The sequence below is a fragment of the Anoplolepis gracilipes genome, chromosome 8 (assembly GCF_047496725.1).
Source record: "Anoplolepis gracilipes chromosome 8, ASM4749672v1, whole genome shotgun sequence".
Taxonomy (NCBI): Eukaryota; Metazoa; Arthropoda; class Insecta; order Hymenoptera; family Formicidae; genus Anoplolepis; species Anoplolepis gracilipes.
The window spans coordinates 7440904-7460257 of record NC_132977.1 but is presented as its reverse complement, the minus strand read 5'-3'; the positions used below and the strand labels follow the sequence as shown (position 1 = coordinate 7460257).

The window sequence follows — 19354 nt, the reverse complement described above, 5'->3', positions numbered from 1 at the left end:
CAATAATTGATATCTACATATATACTTCAATTTCTTATTCCTACATTTATTTATATTTTTTCTTCGATATTTGTTCAGATATTACAATCGGCATATCGTGCACATTGAATATGAATTTTTATCTAAATGATTGATGACATAATATACATTTTTTTATAAATGATTAATTGAACGAGCGCTGTTTGATGAGGAACTTAGCAACGAGTATGACGTTAACAGCTCCCTTGCAGTTCGCAGGAAGTGACAGTCAGAGAAGGCAAAGAAGTTTATATTACAACGGTAATATATGGTAGATGGATCGTGTCTATGTGGCAGTAAACGGAATTGGTAGGAGTAACATCGAGAAAGCACCTTTGTTCATAATAATGTCTAATTGCTATGAGAGCAATATTTTACAAAAAACAAAAAAAAAAAAAAAAAGATGTGAATACTTATTAATATAAGATAAAAAATATTCGCATTAAAAAAAAAGAATACTGTAGACAAATAATATTCGCGACATGGAATGACTGAACGAGATTTAGATTATACAAAATTTTAAAAGCTCTCTTAACCGAATTAAAGTATAAAAATGTAGTTTTAGAAAAATAGTATATGAAAGCATATAAATGGAATTATATTTAATTAAAAAATAAAAGAGTTTTACGTCTTTAAAATACATAACAAGAGTTTATATCTTTTTAAATTAATTTCGAATGGACTCTAATCACAAACAAATATTGAACATTTAAATTTAACAATAAATTCAATCAAAAAGTCGTGATAAAATCTTTTGATCACGCTACTCTTCGCGAGATGGTCGCGGAATGAGTTTCAGACTGCTCTCTGATCGCACAAACAAATCGATTGCGTTTTCGCGGATAAATCTTGCTAGTAAACGAGCGTTCGTTATTGAAGAAAAGAGAGAAGCGCGAGACATTTGTAAGTAGATTGGTAAATACTCGTACGAGCTCTGTGTGACGAACGGATCGCGGAGAAAGTAGGAAATGTACCTCCCTCTCTCCCTCCCCCCCCCCCCCGAGTAGACATGAGACCGCAGATAGTAAATCGTCGCTTGTTCGTCACATATGGCGAACGCGTTAAAAAGAAAAAAAAAAACACGTGTTGCTGCGTGTTATGTAGATAGATATATACAAATAACATACAACAGATGTACACCCGAAGGGTGTGGTTAAAAGACCAGAGGCAGATTCCAGTACGATATTATAACGAATTTAAATACGCACTGATTGTGCGTGGAAGTCTCTGACGGATTTTTTTTTTTTCAATTCGATTATTTGCTGCGAGACTCCACTACACTTAGCTAATTATCCATTTTAACGGGAACGATCGTGTAATTAGACGCATGGAAAAGCGACGAATTTAATTACAACTCTGCCGCTTATATTCTCGTCAATTATGTACACGCAACAATTATCATTTACCAGCGGTACGAGACAATTTAGTCGAATCAACATTTTGCACGCGAATTTAAAAATAATGTTTGCGCGTAATTTTTATTCTCAGAAAGAGTAAGTATGGTTGGTTCAATAAACGTCTTGCATCTCTCGGATATGCAAGCTTTCACTTAATATTTTCAAACAAAAACATCATTTTTAGAATTAGATCGTTGCTGTGCTAGATCACTTTGAGATTGTAACATTATACAGTACATTATTTTCTAGTTACTTTTACAGTATTATAAATATGCGTATATATATTTAATATGTACAATAAAATTATATATCTTTCTCTTTTTTCGCGAATGCAAAAAATTACCTATTTCTTAAATAACTTAAACATAGATTCGTATACATGATTTCTTTTCGCTAGCAACATAATGTATCAATGGCATTTCATAGTCGTCTATAGTCTATAACGACGCGAAATGAATGTCTTCTCGCGTACAATCTTTCTTGCTAACATTCGTTGTCGCCATCGTGGAGAAAATAGGCGTTCCCACGCAACGATCGTCTTTCTTGATGATAAAAGACAAGATAAGCCGCTGGTAGACGCATCACGAGAGAAAGAAGAGCCGCAGAAAAATATGTTTTCTCCATGCGCGGGTGGGGAATCGTATGTTAGTGTATAAACCGCATAATCATACTCGCTTAGGATCTTTTGATCCTCTTCGTGTATAATGTATCACGAATAGATGGTCGCGCGTCAACCATTCGCGGAGACTCGCTTTCTCCGACAGTAATGTGAAGACCATTTTCAATATACTCTGTGCCCTGCACGTGTCTTGTATACAAATTTATGGAATAAATCTTTCAAAATGTATATATATTTTTCACATAAAAAATCTTGATTGCTAAAAGAAAATGCAAGCTGCAGTTGTTCAACAAATTAATTCAATCTCCGGTGTTTTCGTAAAAATAAAACATTCAGAATTCTTTATATTATTTATATTATCATAAAAATCCGATAAGAATTTTATATAAATTTTCATAAATAAAATTAAAAAATGCAGAAAGTGTTCTAAACTTGGCTGGATTGATAAAAAATTCATTTTTTTTCCTTGAATTAAAATAGCAACATTAGATCAATTTTTGATTTATTATTTTTTAATAAAAATATAACAATGAAATCACAAAAGAATATGTAATCATTAAAAATATAATTTTGTTAATTATTTTAAGCAAAAATTACTAGACCGAGGAATAAGTAAGGTAAATTGTATTTTATAACTACACTCCTGAATAGAGAAACCTCTTGATATATATCTCTTACACTCAACGCAACATCTTTGACGATCGATCTATATATATTGTAATGACTACTCCTAATACATATTCTTTATAAATATTCACTGTTCATCAATTTCGATTATAAAATATAATATGAATAATATTTACTTTACATAAAACTTGTTTTCCTATAAAAACGATATCAGAAATTATGTACAGTGCAGTACAAAAAACCGCACAAATTTGTAGTTACAAAAATTATTCATTAACATGCATTTGCAATTTCATAAATCATTGCTTTGTTATAACCGCATAATGCAACCTTTTCTCCTGTGGGATGCCAATATGCATCCACAATTGTCATATTTTTAGACATTGGCACAGATTTTACACCTTTTTGGGTCCATTCATACACACGTGTACATTCAGAGAACACGAGCAATTGTGGTTGCACAGGGTTCCATTTGATAGCTAAAGATAATAAAATGCATCAACATATTGTTTCCAAAGGGTTGTTCAACTTAGCATTTAATTTTACATACCTGTAATGGGGTTTTCGAGTAACAGGTAATCAAGATAGTCCGTACAGATGTTCCATATCCATAATGTGGTAGGATAAAGCTCATGCTTCAGAGCCAAGTATTGTCCACATGTGCTAAATTCAAATAGTTTTACTTTTGCTATCGAGAAATTGTCAATATCATCTTTCTTCCCAATTTCTATGTATATTGGTCTTTCGTATATTTCACGTACTGAAATTACAATAAAAATAGAAGTTCTCAAATTATCTTTTATAATAGAATATATATTATTTAACAAAGGTTTCTTAATAGCTTTCACTTACCAATATATTCCTCGCACGAAGCAAAACGTTTATTAGAAGTTTTTTCTAAATCAGCACATTCCTTGTACACTTTCGTTAAGTAATTAGATTCCCTGATCACAGGATCCAGATATAATTGTGACAAAGGTTTCCATGTGACATAGTTAAGAAGGATGATCTGTGAAGATAGATTTTAATTAGCTGTAAATATTAATGTATAAGTTATGCGATATAACGTGAAAGAAATTACCATTTCGTTAAATCCGATTACAGCTAATAACTGTCCGCTGGGAGTCCATTTGATATTTTCGATTCCTTTAAGTTCCTTGTAAATCTCCACTGGAGTAAACGCAACCACGGGTTTCTCCCATACGGTAGAATAAATGAGCAGTTTCGGTTCGGTGGGAGAGGAACACCATATGCATAACAATTCATCGTTCGGCGACCAGCGGATCCCGTCGATGCTACGTAAACGCTCGCAGATCAATTTCTGGAATATAATTCAATTCGATTATTACGCGCCAAACGACCTAGGGAATTTCTGTGGTCGTTAAAATAGGATTTTGCGCCGTGAACTCGCACATGCGTAATAACGCAAGTGCCAGCAGACGCTATTATGATCAGTCACATATATATCGTTGCAATAAAAAAGAAATACAAAATATTAGACATAAATAAAATAATATAAATTTTATATATATATATTTTTTTTTTTTTTTAATTCTTTATGAAAGGTTGAATGAAACATCCTTTATACGAAATATAATAATTATCTGCTAGCGCTTACGCTTCAATCAGCTGTTACGCATGCGCGAGATTTGTCTTCAATTCACAACTGATCCGAGCACGTGCGTTCGCAATACTTGGACGATGACAACGCGTTACATCTCCTGTTCATGCAACCGCGTGCCACATTGCGCCGACTGGGGCAACAACGGTCTCATCTGCTTCGGAACGTGCAATGCAATCGCGATATACGAGCCATGCACGCGCATCGGTCGTGTCGCGCACACGTTGCATCGGCATCGCGGTCGCGTCAACACGGTGCACTGGATAAGACCGGGAGACGGCGCGCTGGAGACAGAATTCTTGTCCGGTTCCGTGGACGGTACCGCGATCATCTGGAGCGAGGATCGAGACGATGGCTTTCGAGTCACCTCGGTGTTGGACACGGGAAATGTCGTCACCTTCGCCGATTCCCTCCAATTATCCGACAATGTTTCCACTGCTCTCTCGAAGCTGTTGATATGCACGGGTTCGGTCAACGGAGAATTAAAATTGTGGTCGAGAAAGGAAAACGCTGACGTCGAAATTATTCAGACTATTTCCTACGGAAGGAAATTACCAATACACTGTCGTTTGACATATTTGCCGAACGCTAAATGTCCCCTCTTAGCCGTAACATTGGAGGATGCTTCCGTCCAGTTGTACACCAAAGACTCTGATGTATCAGACTCTAATTTTGTAAAAGTACAAAGTTTATTCGGACACCAAGATTGGGTAAGATGTATCGATTTCCATCACGATGGCAATGGAAATCTTTTCCTTGCAACAGGATCACAAGATAATATGATACGACTATGGAAAATTACTGGAGCTGTTATGGAATCATCGAGCGATGAACTTGAACAAAAAAGAGACACCTTTACGATAAACGATAGAGAATATAATATAACTCTGGAATCTGTTCTTTCTGGTCATGAAGGCTGGGTTTACGGAGTGCACTGGCAGCCTACAAAAACAAACAATCATCAAATAATAAGATTACTATCCTCCTCGCTAGACAAGTCTATGATTATATGGGAACTGGATGATTCTAGTGGAATTTGGACAGAGAAAATACGTGTCGGAGAAGTAGGTGGCAATTCTCTGGGCTTCTATGGCTGTAAATTTGGCCCAGATGGATTACATATATTGGCGCATGGTTATCAGGGTTCTTTTCATATTTGGAAATATAATCAAGAAATTGCAAATTGGATTCCACGATCTACACCCAGTGGTCACTTTTCTGAAGTAGTTGACTTATGCTGGGAACCAAAAGGAAGGTTTGTATTGATTAATTAAATTTATGTTACAGTATTTCAAGGAATTAAATTCTGAGTTTTGTAAGAAAATTTAATTGGAATATAAATGTAATTCACAATATGTGTAAAATTAAACCTATACATGTATGTAAAATTCTTTCTTTTCATGAAATATTACGTTTTAATCTATAAATATGAAAAATGAAAATTTTAAATTAATCTAAAGAAGTTTGACAATGAAAGGAATAATTTTAAATTATACTTTGCACACAGATTTCTCATCACAGCCAGCACAGATCAAACTACGAAAATTCATGCATCGTGGAAGGACGATCTTAAAGAATTATGGCACGAGATTGCGCGTCCTCAGATACACGGATACGACATGTCGTGTTTAGTTATGTTAGCACCGTATATGTACGCTTCTGGAGCAGAAGAGAAAGTGGTGCGCATTTTCGCAGCTACGTCAGCGTTTAAAAATCGTCTAAGGCTACTAGCAAATGTCGATGACTTTAAATCTACAGCGGCTTATAGTGCTACTGTACCTTCTCTTGGATTGACAAATAAAGCAACATTTGACGAAAAAAACGATCGTGATGAAAACGAAAAAGATTCAATGAAGGATGAATATGAACCGCCTACGGAAGAGGAATTAACGCAAAATACACTTTGGCCGGAATTGCAAAAGCTTTACGGACACGGTTATGAAATATTCTGCATGGCGGCGAGACACGATGGACAATTGCTTGCTACGGCATGCAAATCAACGAATATAGAACACTCGGCAATCATATTATGGAGCACCGACACGTGGTCGCAAGTTCAGAATTTGGTTTCTCATCAGTTGACAGTGACACAAATGGAGTTCTCTCCGAACGATAGATATTTACTGTCTGTCTCCAGAGATAGAAAATGGTCGTTATTCAAAAAGGAAGGCGAAAGTTATGTGTTAATCGCAGTTAGCTCGAAGAAAGGTCCACATTCGCGAATAATTTGGTGCTGTGCTTGGACAAGCGATTCGAATTATTTCGCCACTGGTTCCAGAGATGGAAAAGTCGGTATATGGTTTGCAAAGACGATGGAGGACAACACTAAAGATGTTATACCAGAAACGATTCTAGACACACAAAATCAATCGGTTACAGCATTATGCTTTGCGCCAAGTTGCAAAGAAGGATCTTATATTTTGGCTATTGGGTATGAAATAGGACACATAGAAATTAGAAAACTCACTATTAATTTGGAGAATACATGGTCGAAATTGTTGGAATACGATACTTCCCAAGCTCATCACTTAACTGTAAAAAGACTCATGTTTCGACCTAGCAATGAACATTCATGCGACACATTGCAATTAGCAAGTTGTAGTTCTGATCATTCAGTCAAGATATATCATATAAATCTATCATCTTTAGTGTTAAATACATAATTTTTACAACATGCAAATAAATTTCTACTCTAATATCGTTATTTTTGTATAAAATTATAAACAATCTTATGTAAACAACAAATGTATAAATAACTAATTGTAAAAAAATTCTAAAATCAGTTCTACATATTTACTTACTCGGCTTATCTTCCAATTATCAGTTTTGTAAATCTCCACTACATCCTGGCCTTTCTCCGTAACTATTACAGCCAATTTTTTACCATTAGGATTAAAATGTAATTTATCGAAAGCAGAGGTCTTCAGATTCTGTATGTGCGATACCGTCTGAGCTTCCAAATTCCAGATAGATATTTGAATCTGTAAGTATAATACTTTTTAATTTCATAATAAAATATAAAATTAATTTTTTTTTTAATAAAAAGCACAAATATTATACCATACTTACATTGAAATCTGCTACTGTACAAATGCATTTACTATCTGGGGACCAAGCAGCACTCTGCAAACCTGCACTGCCTTCGGTGAGTTTACATTTCCACTGAGGATAGTGCACTGAATAAATTTGTACGATAGCCTTCTTTATATTTGCACATAAAATATATTCGCTATTTAAAGACCATTCCATATGCTGTGATAGAGAGATAAAACTACATATTACTAATGGCAAGTTCAAGTATATTGAAAATTTTATTCGATTATTATTTACAATTGCCGATGTAAAACTAACCTGTATCACATCCGCGAATATAAACGATTGACGAGTCTCGAGAGTCCTCGCATCTTTTATAAGCAGATTCGTCTGAAATGCAACCGCTAAATATGCTCCGTTAGTCGAAAAATGGCACAGATGATTGTTTACACGATAAATCTTCTCCTCTTCGACGTTGGCGGTCATAACGGAAGATTTGAAAATTTGCGGTTCTCTCGACGACTTCAGTCTTCAGTCTCGCCAATCGTGACACCTTGAAATCTCCAATCAATAAACTCTTCAAATACCAACACAAAGATATCTGTGTGGCTTTTCTATTTTGAGGGCATCCGCAAAAGACGAGACTGATTGGCTGCGCCATGTTACGTGTTAAATGACGCGCGTGATAACCTCTTTTTTTGTTTATGGTAGCGGGAAATATTTACATACGCCTTTCGACGACATACATACACGTACGCATGTATATATCGGTCCGTGGTTACGGCAACTGTCAAGCGACAGACGTAAAACGACGGATCGACGTCGAAAGTGAAACGATGCGTGCGGTGTGCAAATCGGCACTGGGTCCAAAATAAGATTATACGAGCGTTTTTGATTATATATTAGTCCGTTGAGAACGCCGCGATAAGCATTCGCTTGCGCAATGTCAAGTCTTCGCACTTTGGCGCCCGTCCCTCTCTAGTCGCGGGATCCTCTCGCCTCGCGACGAAGTGATCTCCTTTTCTTCTTTTTTTTTTCCCTGCAAAACTGCGATGCCGCTGCGTTTCAGCGGCGCGAAGAATAATGCGTTGTCGTTGTTGACGATCGGAAGGCACGCTTCCTCGTGCACGGCATCGACCCGGTGAACAGAAATGGGCAAGCAAAACGGCTCGTGCTGGTGGTGCGTGAAGGCCGTCAAGTGGATACCAGTGTTATTCATTCTGACGATCGTCGCGTGGTCTTATTATGCTTACGTCGTGCAATTGTGCTACTGTGAGTATTCGAAAATACTTTCTTTTACGCCGTTCACTCGCTGTCAACAGATTTACCGGAGTACAAATCGAAAAATTATCTTTCTAACCTCACATATTTTTTTTTTTATCTCAAATATAGCTCAATAACGGTGCATCTGTTTTTTTCATGACATCTTGTTACGATTCACAAGTATTGTATATTGTCAGAGTGATTAATTGTTAAGTAAAGATGATAGAAAATTAAACTAGAAAAAAATACATTTAATTTATTTATATTTATATACACAACTGTGCCAGAAATATGTATATGTATCTCTCTTTAGAGATTTGTGGCGTAAAATAAAACTGTTACTTTTTTTATGACATCTTGTATGATTCACAAATATATTGTCAGAGTAATTAATTGTTAGTAAAGATGATAACGTAGAAAATTAAACTAGAAATAAAAATACATTTAATTTATTTATATTTATATACACAGTTGTGCCAAAAATGTATATGTGTCTCTGTTTATAGATTTTTGGCGTAAGTTGTAAAATAAAACTGTTACTTTTTTAGAAGCTTTTATTATGTTGTGATATTTTGTCTGTTTCAGATACAATAGACAACTATGTTCAAAAAGGTTTGTATATCATTTATTATTTTAATTATGTATTAATGTTTGTTGCATTGTATTATTTAGCTGTTTTATCTTTTTTTGTGATCATAACTATTATTGTTAGTATCATTCTTTTATATGTTTATATAATATTAAATATTTTACCCTAATTCTGAAAACATACCAATCAATCTCATGCACACACACAACACTTTTATTGTTTATGTATGTTAACAGCTTTCTACCTGCTTTTCTTCCACATCCTAATTCTGATGTTTTTATGGTCATATTGGCAGACAGTGTACACAAACTTAATGCCAGTGCCAGATAAGGTAATTTATCTAATTTATATCAATTGAATAGCTGTTTATATACAACTGTATAATATGGCAAGAGTAATCTACATGCTTTTTTTCACAAATATTACAGTTTAAAATACCTGATGTCGAAATGGAAAAATTACAACAAGCTGAAACGGAGGAAGCGCAGAGACAAATTTTGGAAAGATTTGCAGAAGATCTTCCGGTTACTAATCGCACCATAAAAGGAGGTAACAATTTAATTTGTAGTGAAAAATAATTTAATTATGCAATTTAATATATATATATATATATATATATATAAGAATTTCATTCTTATATTAATGGCATCATATATTTTCTTTAGCTATGCGATTCTGCGAGAAATGTCAGTTAATAAAGCCTGATAGGGCACACCATTGCAGCGTGTGTGGCACTTGTGTCCTAAAAATGGATCATCACTGTCCATGGGTGAACAATTGCGTAGGCTTCCACAACTACAAATTTTTCATGCTGTTTCTGGCATATGCACTTCTCTACTGTATGTTTATTACCGCCACATCATTACAATACTTTATACGATTTTGGAAAGTGAGTACTCTTTCTCTTTTCCTTTTTATAATAAATTCATGCAAAAACAATTTATTTAGATTATATAATGAATATTTATATTAACAATATTATATTAATAATTATAATAATTATTAATAATTTCATCTTGAAATTTGTGACAAAGTGTAAACTTTTTGTTATAGGGAGAATTAGATGGAATGGGTAGATTTCATCTACTATTCCTTTTTTTTGTTGCACTGATGTTTGCAGTCAGTCTTAATTCTCTTTTCTTCTACCATTGCTATCTTGTTGTGCATAATAGGTCAACACTAGGTAATTATTGGATATTATATATCTTAATGCTATATGAGCGCCTTCTTATCTGAAATATTAATCAACGCAATATTTACAGAGGCCTTTAGAACACCTATGTTTCGAACAGGGAAAGACAAAGATGGATTTAGTCTGGGAAAATACAATAATTTTCAGGAAGTATTTGGTGACAATCCACGACTCTGGTTTCTTCCCATATTTAGTAGGTATGTATGCTTTGTTTAATACTTTCTGTGCGACGGAATTGCGTGATTTACAAAGTGGGAACCATTTGCACAATATGTAATAACTGAATTATTGTATCAATTTGTATGCTTCTAGTATACTGCCTATGATAATCTTTACCATAAAAAAGCAACTATGCAGTTTATGGCATACTTAAATGAAATTTGAAATGCAGTAATATATAAGTACTGCAGGGCCTTGAGTAAAGTGTGAGCAATTTTAATTTTGTTAAAGTTTATTTTTCTTCTCAAAGGCAAAACAATTGCATGTTTTGTGTAATACCATTTTTTTATTTCTATTCTTCTCTATATAAATATATATTTTTGTCTAAATATATGTAGAATGCTCCAATTATGTGACAATATTATCGTTTTTATATATGATATTATTTCAAGTTTTAGTCTTTTTTTGTATAAAATCAGTTTAGGAAGATTTACATGTATCATTGAAATATAGAAGAATATATATATATGTATATGTTTCATAAACTACTCTATATATTACATCTTTTTGTTATAACAGTTATAAAGGAGAAATCTGTACGATTTATATTTTATATTTATCATCAGGACGTACACACAGATAGTTACATAAGTTGAAATTTTGACTGTTCTTTGTCTTATCCCATGTGTGTATAAACTCTTTATTGTTTTTTGACGCAAACACAGTTTTTTAGAAATGTGAAAAACTGTTGTTTTGGTGCACTATTAATTAGTATGCAACTATTGCACATTTCAAATTGTTTTTATGAGCACTAATTTATTTGCACCAATTACGGCCGATAAAAGATATAGTAGATTCAGTCACTTTAAATTTTCACTTTTAAATTGGAGTGGTTGCATTGGATGTGTTCTAGTATGGGAAATGGTGTCGTCTATCCAGTAAGATCGCAACACCAGGGCACACCCAATACTTATGACTCCATGGGCAGTACTCAAAACAGGTCAGCATCATAAAAACTTTAAATACAAATGCAATGTTAATTATCTCGATTTATCTTTACTGTGGAACTCGTTTATCTCTGTTATAAAGATGTGATTGACACATATACACAATATTCTTAAATTTGTTATTGAATTTTGAATTGAAGATTTCTATAATTTATTTTTGTGACTTTTATTTTATTTTATTTAATTCTTGATCTTCAAAAAAATTGCTCCTTGTGCCACTCTTTTAGTATTTATATTTTTATATTCTTGTTTATATGTTTAGTGTTTGTATTTTATATTTACTTTTTTCTTCAGAGTTCCAGAGTAATGATTTATAAGTGCTTTCAGACTGCATGCAATGCATTTGTATATTGATATTTTTGTTTGACGCTGCCTATCATTTCTATAGCTATTTCCCCAATCTTTCCTTAATATAACTTAAGCTTTTCTATAATATCTGCAAAATCTATGAAATTTTTATTTATTCTGCTTCTGAGAAGATACTCTTTGCAAGTATAATCCACAGATTAACAGTTTATAGTTTGCATATTTTCTTAAGTTACAAAATATAATTTTCATCAGTTTTATATTTTTTTTGTTAACTGTGACTGAAATGTATATTTTAAAGAAAATGAAGAAAGTAATATAAAAGATACTGCAAAACAAGAAAAAAAGATTTAAAGCTTGCAGTATTTTCTACAAATATCTCGATTATACATAATATATAATTTTATTATATACACGTAAATATTTACCTGTTACAAAATGTGTGTATTGAAAAATTTAACCATAACGTATCTTTAAATTATATATGGAAACAATTCAGAAATATATTGATTTTTTGTTTTAAAGTTGCATGTTCTATATGTCATAAATTTCAATTAAAGACGAAACTTGCATAAAATTTATGCAATTATTACGTGAGGTATTGTGCATCTGGTTCTTACAGACAGTACTTGTAGTACAAAAATGATGTAACTATATAATAATGATTGTTTTTTTTATGGAGGAAATCTTTTTTTGTGATATTTTCCTCCTTGAAATTGAAATTACTTTAATTTAAAACAAATGAGTGAAAAGAGAGAAATGAAACAAAATGATAATATGTAAGATAGTTACATCATAAGGATAGTGGACATGGGATGACATCAAGTAGAAGGTAGGGTATGGCTTGCAGCTTTGGAGACGGGGTAAACTTTCCCGAGCGGCTGTGCAATGAGGATACACATACTCTGTTGGGCACCCATGGCACCCAACAATGGGGTGACGAAACCGAGTTTGATTCCCCACTTCCCTACGTAAATCAGGTACTTTATAGGCTCGATTCTTAAATCGAAGCAATAATCTTGCTCAGCTAGAGCATATCAAAATGACAATTTATATAGCGATCATTATAAGTTCTTTATACTTGTGCATTTTTTTAAAAATTCTTTTGTTATTTTGGTCTATAGTTATTTTGGTCTACATGTAGCTGTAAGATCTCGTGGTTGAAATGGTGTATCTTACAACTCGTAACTTTAATTTTCATAGATTTTTTTTGACTCGACGAATTTGAAATTGATTTTTCCTGAGAGAAAATGTCGAAGAGTCAATAATTTTCGAATTACGAACAATTATTTTTATAAATTAAATTTATCTCTATACATAGTTACATAGATAATTGTGCTTTCTAGTAGAAATTTTAATTTGTAGCTTAGTAACTAAGAAAGACATAATGTATGTTAAAAATTATATGCATTATAAACAAAATAATATCTCTCGACATTTTCCATTGTCGAGAAACATTGATTCCAAATTGATCAAAGAATTTATCACTTAGAATTAAGGTCAGGAGTTGTGGAACATCCTGTTTTTTTGGAGGACTTGGCATATATTCTTTGTAACGAATAAATCTATGTATATTTAGGAAAAAAATTTAAATTGTGATAAAGTGGAATTCATATACAATATTACATTATACAATGAATGTATATTATTTTTTAATGCTATTTATCTATTAATAGACAGTGATATATATATTATACATTCCAATATTGATTCTAAATATTATTATTTTATTGTTGAAAGAAACGAACGTTTGTATCTATAAAATAAAGTAGGAAAAATATACTTTAAACATCTGTAAAAGAAAGCCAGTTTCTTTCTATAAAAATAAGACTTCACATTTATCATTATTTTTTTTATCCAGAATATTCCTATCCCATATTTTACAATTTACACAGTGTATTACACGAAATTTTGTTACAAGTCTACACAAATTAGATTATACATAAAATATACATCATGCTACGAAAAACAAATTACAGTAAGTTTCCAATTTTAATACTAATAAATACTAAACGTTATTCTTTTGCCGAGTGCTCCTGCTTCCATGACAAACTAATTTAACATTCATAAGATATTTGTTTGGCTTTTCACTGTTAATAATTTTGTCTTAAATTGCTAAGATAACTCTTTTTTTAAATGATTTATAATATTAATTCTTATCGCAAGACAATTTTGTTATTTTTATAGTATAAGTATATTTAGATATATATCAAAATAACAAATAATATATGCAATTGCATATTTTTCTTATTTAAAATAAAAAAATTGATCTTTTCCTATATTTTTTTTAAAGGCTTGTAGTAAATATTTCAATAAATAGGAAAACAATTTTGAATTTTATTTACAGCATATATATATTATAATTATGAATATATAAGTATGATGTATAGGTAAATATAACATAATAATTCCTTTTGATATAATTTATTTTACTAAATTTTTGATGACACACAGGTCCACCATTGATCAAATGACTTTGGTACAGGAAGCTACAATTTTGGCTCTTGGCACTGGGTAATATTCATAATCCCCTGATGATATATTACAGCTAATTTTACGCCTGCATGCATACATACATACCTACAAAAGGTTTTCGAAAATTCGAGCGTTCTTTCCTTTTTTTCATTCTATAATCTTGAATCTCTTTAATCTTAATGTATACTTTATCTGGGTGTGAGGAATGCAACTTAACACCGCTTACATTTCTAAAAATGGTGATTTTTATGTAACAATATTTGGGAAAGCTATAGCTTTTGTTTTTTTATTTTTGTGTAATATTATGTGATTTGATGGCTTTTATTTATATGTTTTATCTTGTTTTTGTTTTAGTACATAGATCTCCATATCCTACATTTATATTTCACAAAATTATAGTAATTCTTTTAATATAATGTATTAAAAATATTTTACAGCACTGCTGTGATAGGTCCTTCTGTTGATGCCGACCAACCACTGGTGAATACTCCAGAATCTGTCTGAATAACATCGTTTGTACGACAAATCAGCATGTACCCCTTTATGTAATTGCTTTTGCTTTATGATATCGAGTATAATTCAGAATATAATATTAATTTATTTTTGGTGTGCTTTTTTACATTTTACATTTTACAAAGTAATTTTTTTAATTATTAGAATTGAGCGTTGAACATTTTTCAGTTCTTGCAAATTGGAAATTTGCACTGAAATGTTAGCCCAGTAATTGCAAGTATTTCTTACCATTACGGATTGTGTTTCTCGCACACCAAAAGATTTGAATATTAACTGTATTATATATGTACTGTAATATATATTATACATGAATCGTTGTTAAAAATATTGTTACAATTACTTGTAATTTTAATCATAGTATATCATATAATTAGACTATCCTCTGTAGTAATACATTTAATATCTATGTCATATTATAAATTTATAATTGCTTGAGTGTGTAGATTACTTGTACCATAAACGATGAGACGAATCACTGCAGTATAATCCAGAGGATACTGCATTTGCAATGACTCTTTGTCAAGATATAGACATATAAGTATATGGGTGTGTTGAACAAAACAGGATTTAAATAAAGATTCGTCCATATTTGTGAAAAATAGGATGATTCCAAAACTCCCCTCTCTTAAAAAATTATCGATAGAATTATTTTTTTAACTCGAGATTTGTTTGATTCATTTATAAAATACCTACGTGCTAGTGGTACAAAAAATATATTTACGCACAGATGTGCACATAAAGTTTATTGTAATCTTTTATTCTGTAGTAAGAATCATCCTATTAATTTGATGAATACTTAATATTATTTTATTTCATATAATATAAAAAAGTATAATAAATGCAATAAATTTTTTAAATCTATAAATTTAGTTGCAGTGTATACTGTTATACAGAATAATGGAGATGCCTGTACTTATATTTATAAACTCTTTTGATTATTTATGATTCATACATTAATTTGCAAAGAGAATAAAATATTATTTTTACAAAAATACTTAAAAAAGGACTCGGAAAATAATTTATGCTACCAACATATGTAGTATATTTTACTACATGCTATAAATTTTAGACACAAAAGTTGTATACATATTGTCTTATATTAAACTGCCATATTTTTTGCTTATATATGCTTAAGATATTATTTATGTTTATACTTGTACAAGTTATAAGAGCAATATATATATATATACATCGTCTCTCCCAATTTTACATGTACATAATACTTATTAAAAGCTAAACTAAACATGTAAACATTAATTTACATATATATAGACTATATGTAATAATAATGTTTATTTAGATATATTAATTCTATAATATCTTTTATTGAAAATTCATTCTTCAATAATTGCAGCTAAGCACCAGTCTGTTTATTGTTTTAAGATGTATCAAATGTGTTTACTACATAAAATTGGTATGTAAATGTTTATTTCATTATAATTCATATGTAATACACTGACATAATATGAAAATATATTTCCCATTTCAAGAAGTTCTAAATAAAAAACCATTTATACATTTATATATATACATAACATCTATTTACAGGTTGTAACCATACTTTTTAATCCAATTTAATCCTTCTATTGTCAATGATTTTGGCCGATATTCCAAACCAATATACCCAGTGTAGCTGATTCTTTCCAATAAAGAAAAGACATATTTATAATCAATCTCACCTGGAGTATCTGGCTCATGCCTATCAGGAACTTGAGCGATTTGAATGTGGCCTATAAAAATAATAATAGTATTATATTTTATGAAAAATAATATAGTATAAATATATTAATATTTATTTTTTATTTGTTACAATTAAAGATTAATATAATTTAATGAAACTAACCCACATAAGGCAAAAAATCCTGAACACATTTTGTAATATTGCCACAGCAATGTTGTAAATGGAAAATATCCATTTGTAGCTTAAAGTGTGCGCTATTTATCTTCTTTACCAAATTTAAACCTATAAAAACAAAAGAATTATTTCGTAAGTCTATTATAAAAAAAAGTAATGATAATTACATTAACAGTGAATTTGGTCTCGCACCTTTCTGAAAATTATTCATGTAATAATTTGGTACACTGTAATTATTAATCGGTTCAATGAGAACAACAATGTCTTCTGCTTTACATTTTTCAATAGCATATAACAGGTTTTTTTCATAAGCTATATCATTAGCAACAGTGGGCGATTCCACTTTTCCTGACATAACATGAATCCTAAAGATAAAATCTTGAGATTAGAATTTGTCATCACCATTATACAGCATAAATTGTTTATCTCACACATACACCAAGCATTTTCAATTATGTTTATGTTTTACAACTTATTATATAGTTACACTCACATTTTACAATCTAAAGCTTTTGCATATTCTATTGTTTTCTCAATACTTTTTTTGAAGTTTTCCTCTTCACCTGGAATTGCAGCAAAGCCCAATTCGCCTTTTGTAACATCACCTGTTGTGACAGTTCAAATTAAAGTAGAAAATATTAATGAAATTACTTTTATAACGTAACAAAAATGTGAATACATAAATGCAACGTACCTGTGAATACATTCAAAAGTATTTGATCAACATCTGCTTTCTTTTTGGCTGCAGCTACCTGTTGAACGGAAAAACCAAATGGAAATCCACTTTCAACTGCTTTAAATCCTGCTTGTTTAGCCAGCTGATATCTGTCAATAATACTGGGAGCTTCCGTAAACATAAAAGATAGGTTACTAGCGAACTTTAAAGCCATGGCAGTGGTGCTGTAAGAAACTTGACCTAATGCAAAATGAACTTTTAGTCAATTACAGCATTTATCAATGTATTATATAATAATTCTTATCTCTATGATAAGAAAAAATCTAGCAACTATCGCTAACTAGATAATTTCAAAGATCACCACACACATATATTCATACCTAATCGCATAGAAAAGATAAATATATAAGTACTTGAATCGTCATAAAATAAATATGTTTATTTCTCTGAAACTGTTCTTATATTATCCAGACACATTTTCCAGACACATATATTTGCCAAAAAATAACATAAAAAAACGGTATATACGAAACTGATATATCATTCCACGATATGTACGTGATCTATCATGTTGATTCCACTTTCAAAAGAGATAAAGATTTAAAAAAATGCATTTTATATTTGATATAATTTTTCTTATATTCAAGAATTTTAAATACTGTACTACAAAGTCATTTAATCATCTAGCTGTTTCTTTGAATAACATTACATATATGACATGATTAAAATTGTAGTAGAAGGAGAGAGAGAGAAAGAGTAGAGTAATGGACGAAACCTTTTTGTCATTATCAGCTGTTAATGCTATGTTTATAAATAATTCGATATATATACTCTGTATTATTATTATTATTATTATTATATATTGTTTAATATATTCTTTAATGTAAATAACTTTTTAAAATTAACTATTAAAATTTTTTTATATAAATGATTTTAAATCTATTGTTTTTTGTATATTGAAAAAAGAAAGAAATAATCGAAATTATACTAATTTAATATTAGAGTTGACAGCGAAATACTTATTTCGAAGGAAAATATAAAATTGAATTTCGTGCTTGTTGCACATTCACGAAATCTTTTTCACGAAACGTGTTTATCATTATGTGAGATATGTTGTTACAATGATGCAACTTCCTTGACACATATGTGTCATTTAACAAAGTAAGAGTTGTGAAACTTATTTTACATCATTAGAATAAACCGCAAAAATGTAATTGCTGATTTAAATATATACTCATAAGACCATGTGCAATTTTCATACAAAACTATACATACAAAATATTTTATTATATATATAATGTAAGTCATTTTTTTTTGAATATACAAAAATGATAGTGATATTTCATCTGTATTTTATAAATTATTAAATGTGTATTTTGTTATAAATATGTAGTTTCTTTATTTTGCAAAATTATTTATGTATAAATACATTAAATAACATTTTTATGTACAAAAATAAATATATATATTATTGTATCAATTTATTCTAAATATAGACTTATATATGCATACATATAAAAGCATTGTATTTAAAAATTAAATCACATAATGTATTCTATTGTCATTAAAATTGTTATTATACACCCTATCAGCACACATATTCAAAAGATGTTTATAGGAGATCCATAGAATAAAACATATTTTAATATCCTGTGAATCTCTTATAGACATCTTTTGAACATGTGTACTGATAGGGCACTTGCTCCTAATACTTGAATCTCTAATCTATGTCTACATATGTGTATTATTTTAAATATCTCAAAATTTTTTTCACAAGTTAGGAATGCACCTTGTTTAAAGATTATGTAATCTCTAAAGATTCTAGTCATTATAAATTATATCAGACACAAAAAATTTTTTGTAAATTTTTTAATGGATATAAATTTTAGTTTTCTAGATCGTGCTTATTCGTGTGTTAGAGATAACAATGTAGTTAATAAAATATATACATATATACCTATATATATATATATATATATATATATATATATATATATATATATA

The 19354-nt window shown here is 30.6% G+C and overlaps 4 protein-coding genes across 14 annotated transcripts; 2 read left to right on the top strand and 2 right to left on the bottom strand.

Annotated features, from left to right (window-relative positions):
* Positions 1–25: 25 nt before the first annotated feature.
* On the bottom strand, positions 26–7916 carry LOC140668473 (WD repeat-containing protein WRAP73). 2 transcript variants are annotated; one of them, XM_072897497.1, is made up of 7 exons: positions 7634–7916; positions 7352–7534; positions 7084–7263; positions 3743–3982; positions 3514–3670; positions 3212–3421; positions 26–3140 (listed from the first exon to the last, which is right to left on the bottom strand). In XM_072897497.1, exons 1-7 carry the CDS (start codon positions 7799–7801, stop codon positions 2935–2937), a joined length of 1344 nt encoding a protein of 447 aa, XP_072753598.1. In that variant the 5' UTR covers positions 7802–7916; the 3' UTR covers positions 26–2934. The 2 variants fall into 2 exon arrangements, with proteins under 2 accessions (XP_072753598.1, XP_072753599.1); XM_072897498.1 differs by having other exon boundaries at positions 7352–7553; positions 7634–7757.
* Elp2 (elongator complex protein 2) lies at positions 4309–7007 on the top strand. The gene is made up of 2 exons (XM_072897473.1): positions 4309–5537; positions 5790–7007. Exons 1-2 carry the CDS (start codon positions 4363–4365, stop codon positions 6943–6945), a joined length of 2331 nt encoding a protein of 776 aa, XP_072753574.1. The 5' UTR covers positions 4309–4362; the 3' UTR covers positions 6946–7007.
* Positions 7917–8049: 133 nt separating the features above from the next.
* Positions 8050–15847, top strand: LOC140668479 (palmitoyltransferase ZDHHC2). Of its 10 annotated transcripts, XM_072897513.1 has the most exons (11): positions 8050–8587; positions 9164–9190; positions 9404–9498; positions 9596–9716; positions 9833–10056; positions 10221–10350; positions 10430–10556; positions 11432–11518; positions 12682–12811; positions 14286–14345; positions 14744–15846. In XM_072897513.1, exons 1-10 carry the CDS (start codon positions 8467–8469, stop codon positions 14295–14297), a joined length of 1074 nt encoding a protein of 357 aa, XP_072753614.1. In that variant the 5' UTR covers positions 8050–8466; the 3' UTR covers positions 14298–14345; positions 14744–15846. The 10 variants fall into 10 exon arrangements, with proteins under 10 accessions (XP_072753614.1, XP_072753613.1, XP_072753618.1 ...); XM_072897512.1 differs by lacking the exon at positions 14286–14345; XM_072897514.1 differs by lacking the exon at positions 12682–12811 and having other exon boundaries at positions 8051–8587; positions 14744–15843.
* A 383-nt stretch (positions 15848–16230) lies between these two features.
* On the bottom strand, positions 16231–17988 carry Gip (hydroxypyruvate isomerase-like protein Gip). The gene is made up of 6 exons (XM_072897531.1): positions 17731–17988; positions 17369–17590; positions 17168–17279; positions 16867–17039; positions 16663–16782; positions 16231–16549 (listed from the first exon to the last, which is right to left on the bottom strand). The coding sequence occupies exons 1-6, from the start codon at positions 17738–17740 to the stop codon at positions 16362–16364; spliced, it is 825 nt and encodes a 274-aa protein (XP_072753632.1). The 5' UTR covers positions 17741–17988; the 3' UTR covers positions 16231–16361.
* Between the last annotated feature and the right edge of the window lie 1366 nt (positions 17989–19354).

What these genes read in the sequence shown, in the direction of transcription:
- LOC140668473 (XM_072897497.1), bottom strand. Translation starts at nt 7,801, where the DNA reads ATGACCGCCAACGTCGAAGAGGAGAAGATTTATCGTGTAAACAATCAT. An exon ending in ATAATTGGAAGATAAGCCGA is followed by an intron (nt 3,983 to 7,083) that starts GTAAGTAAATAT and finishes ATTATATTCCAG; the next exon opens with AAATTGATCTGCGAGCGTTT. An exon ending in ACTCGAAAACCCCATTACAG is followed by an intron (nt 3,141 to 3,211) that starts GTATGTAAAATT and finishes TATTATCTTTAG; the next exon opens with CTATCAAATGGAACCCTGTG.
- Gip (XM_072897531.1), bottom strand. An exon ending in AAAGCTTTAGATTGTAAAAT is followed by an intron (nt 17,040 to 17,167) that starts GTGAGTGTAACT and finishes TTTTATCTTTAG; the next exon opens with GATTCATGTTATGTCAGGAA. An exon ending in CATGAATAATTTTCAGAAAG is followed by an intron (nt 16,783 to 16,866) that starts GTGCGAGACCAA and finishes TTGTTTTTATAG; the next exon opens with GTTTAAATTTGGTAAAGAAG.
- Elp2 (XM_072897473.1), top strand. Translation starts at nt 4,363, where the DNA reads ATGACAACGCGTTACATCTCCTGTTCATGCAACCGCGTGCCACATTGC. An exon ending in TGCTGGGAACCAAAAGGAAG is followed by an intron (nt 5,538 to 5,789) that starts GTTTGTATTGAT and finishes CTTTGCACACAG; the next exon opens with ATTTCTCATCACAGCCAGCA.
- LOC140668479 (XM_072897512.1), top strand. Translation starts at nt 8,467, where the DNA reads ATGGGCAAGCAAAACGGCTCGTGCTGGTGGTGCGTGAAGGCCGTCAAG. An exon ending in CGTCGTGCAATTGTGCTACT is followed by an intron (nt 8,588 to 9,163) that starts GTGAGTATTCGA and finishes TGTCTGTTTCAG; the next exon opens with ATACAATAGACAACTATGTT. An exon ending in ACTTTATACGATTTTGGAAA is followed by an intron (nt 10,057 to 10,220) that starts GTGAGTACTCTT and finishes TTTTTGTTATAG; the next exon opens with GGAGAATTAGATGGAATGGG.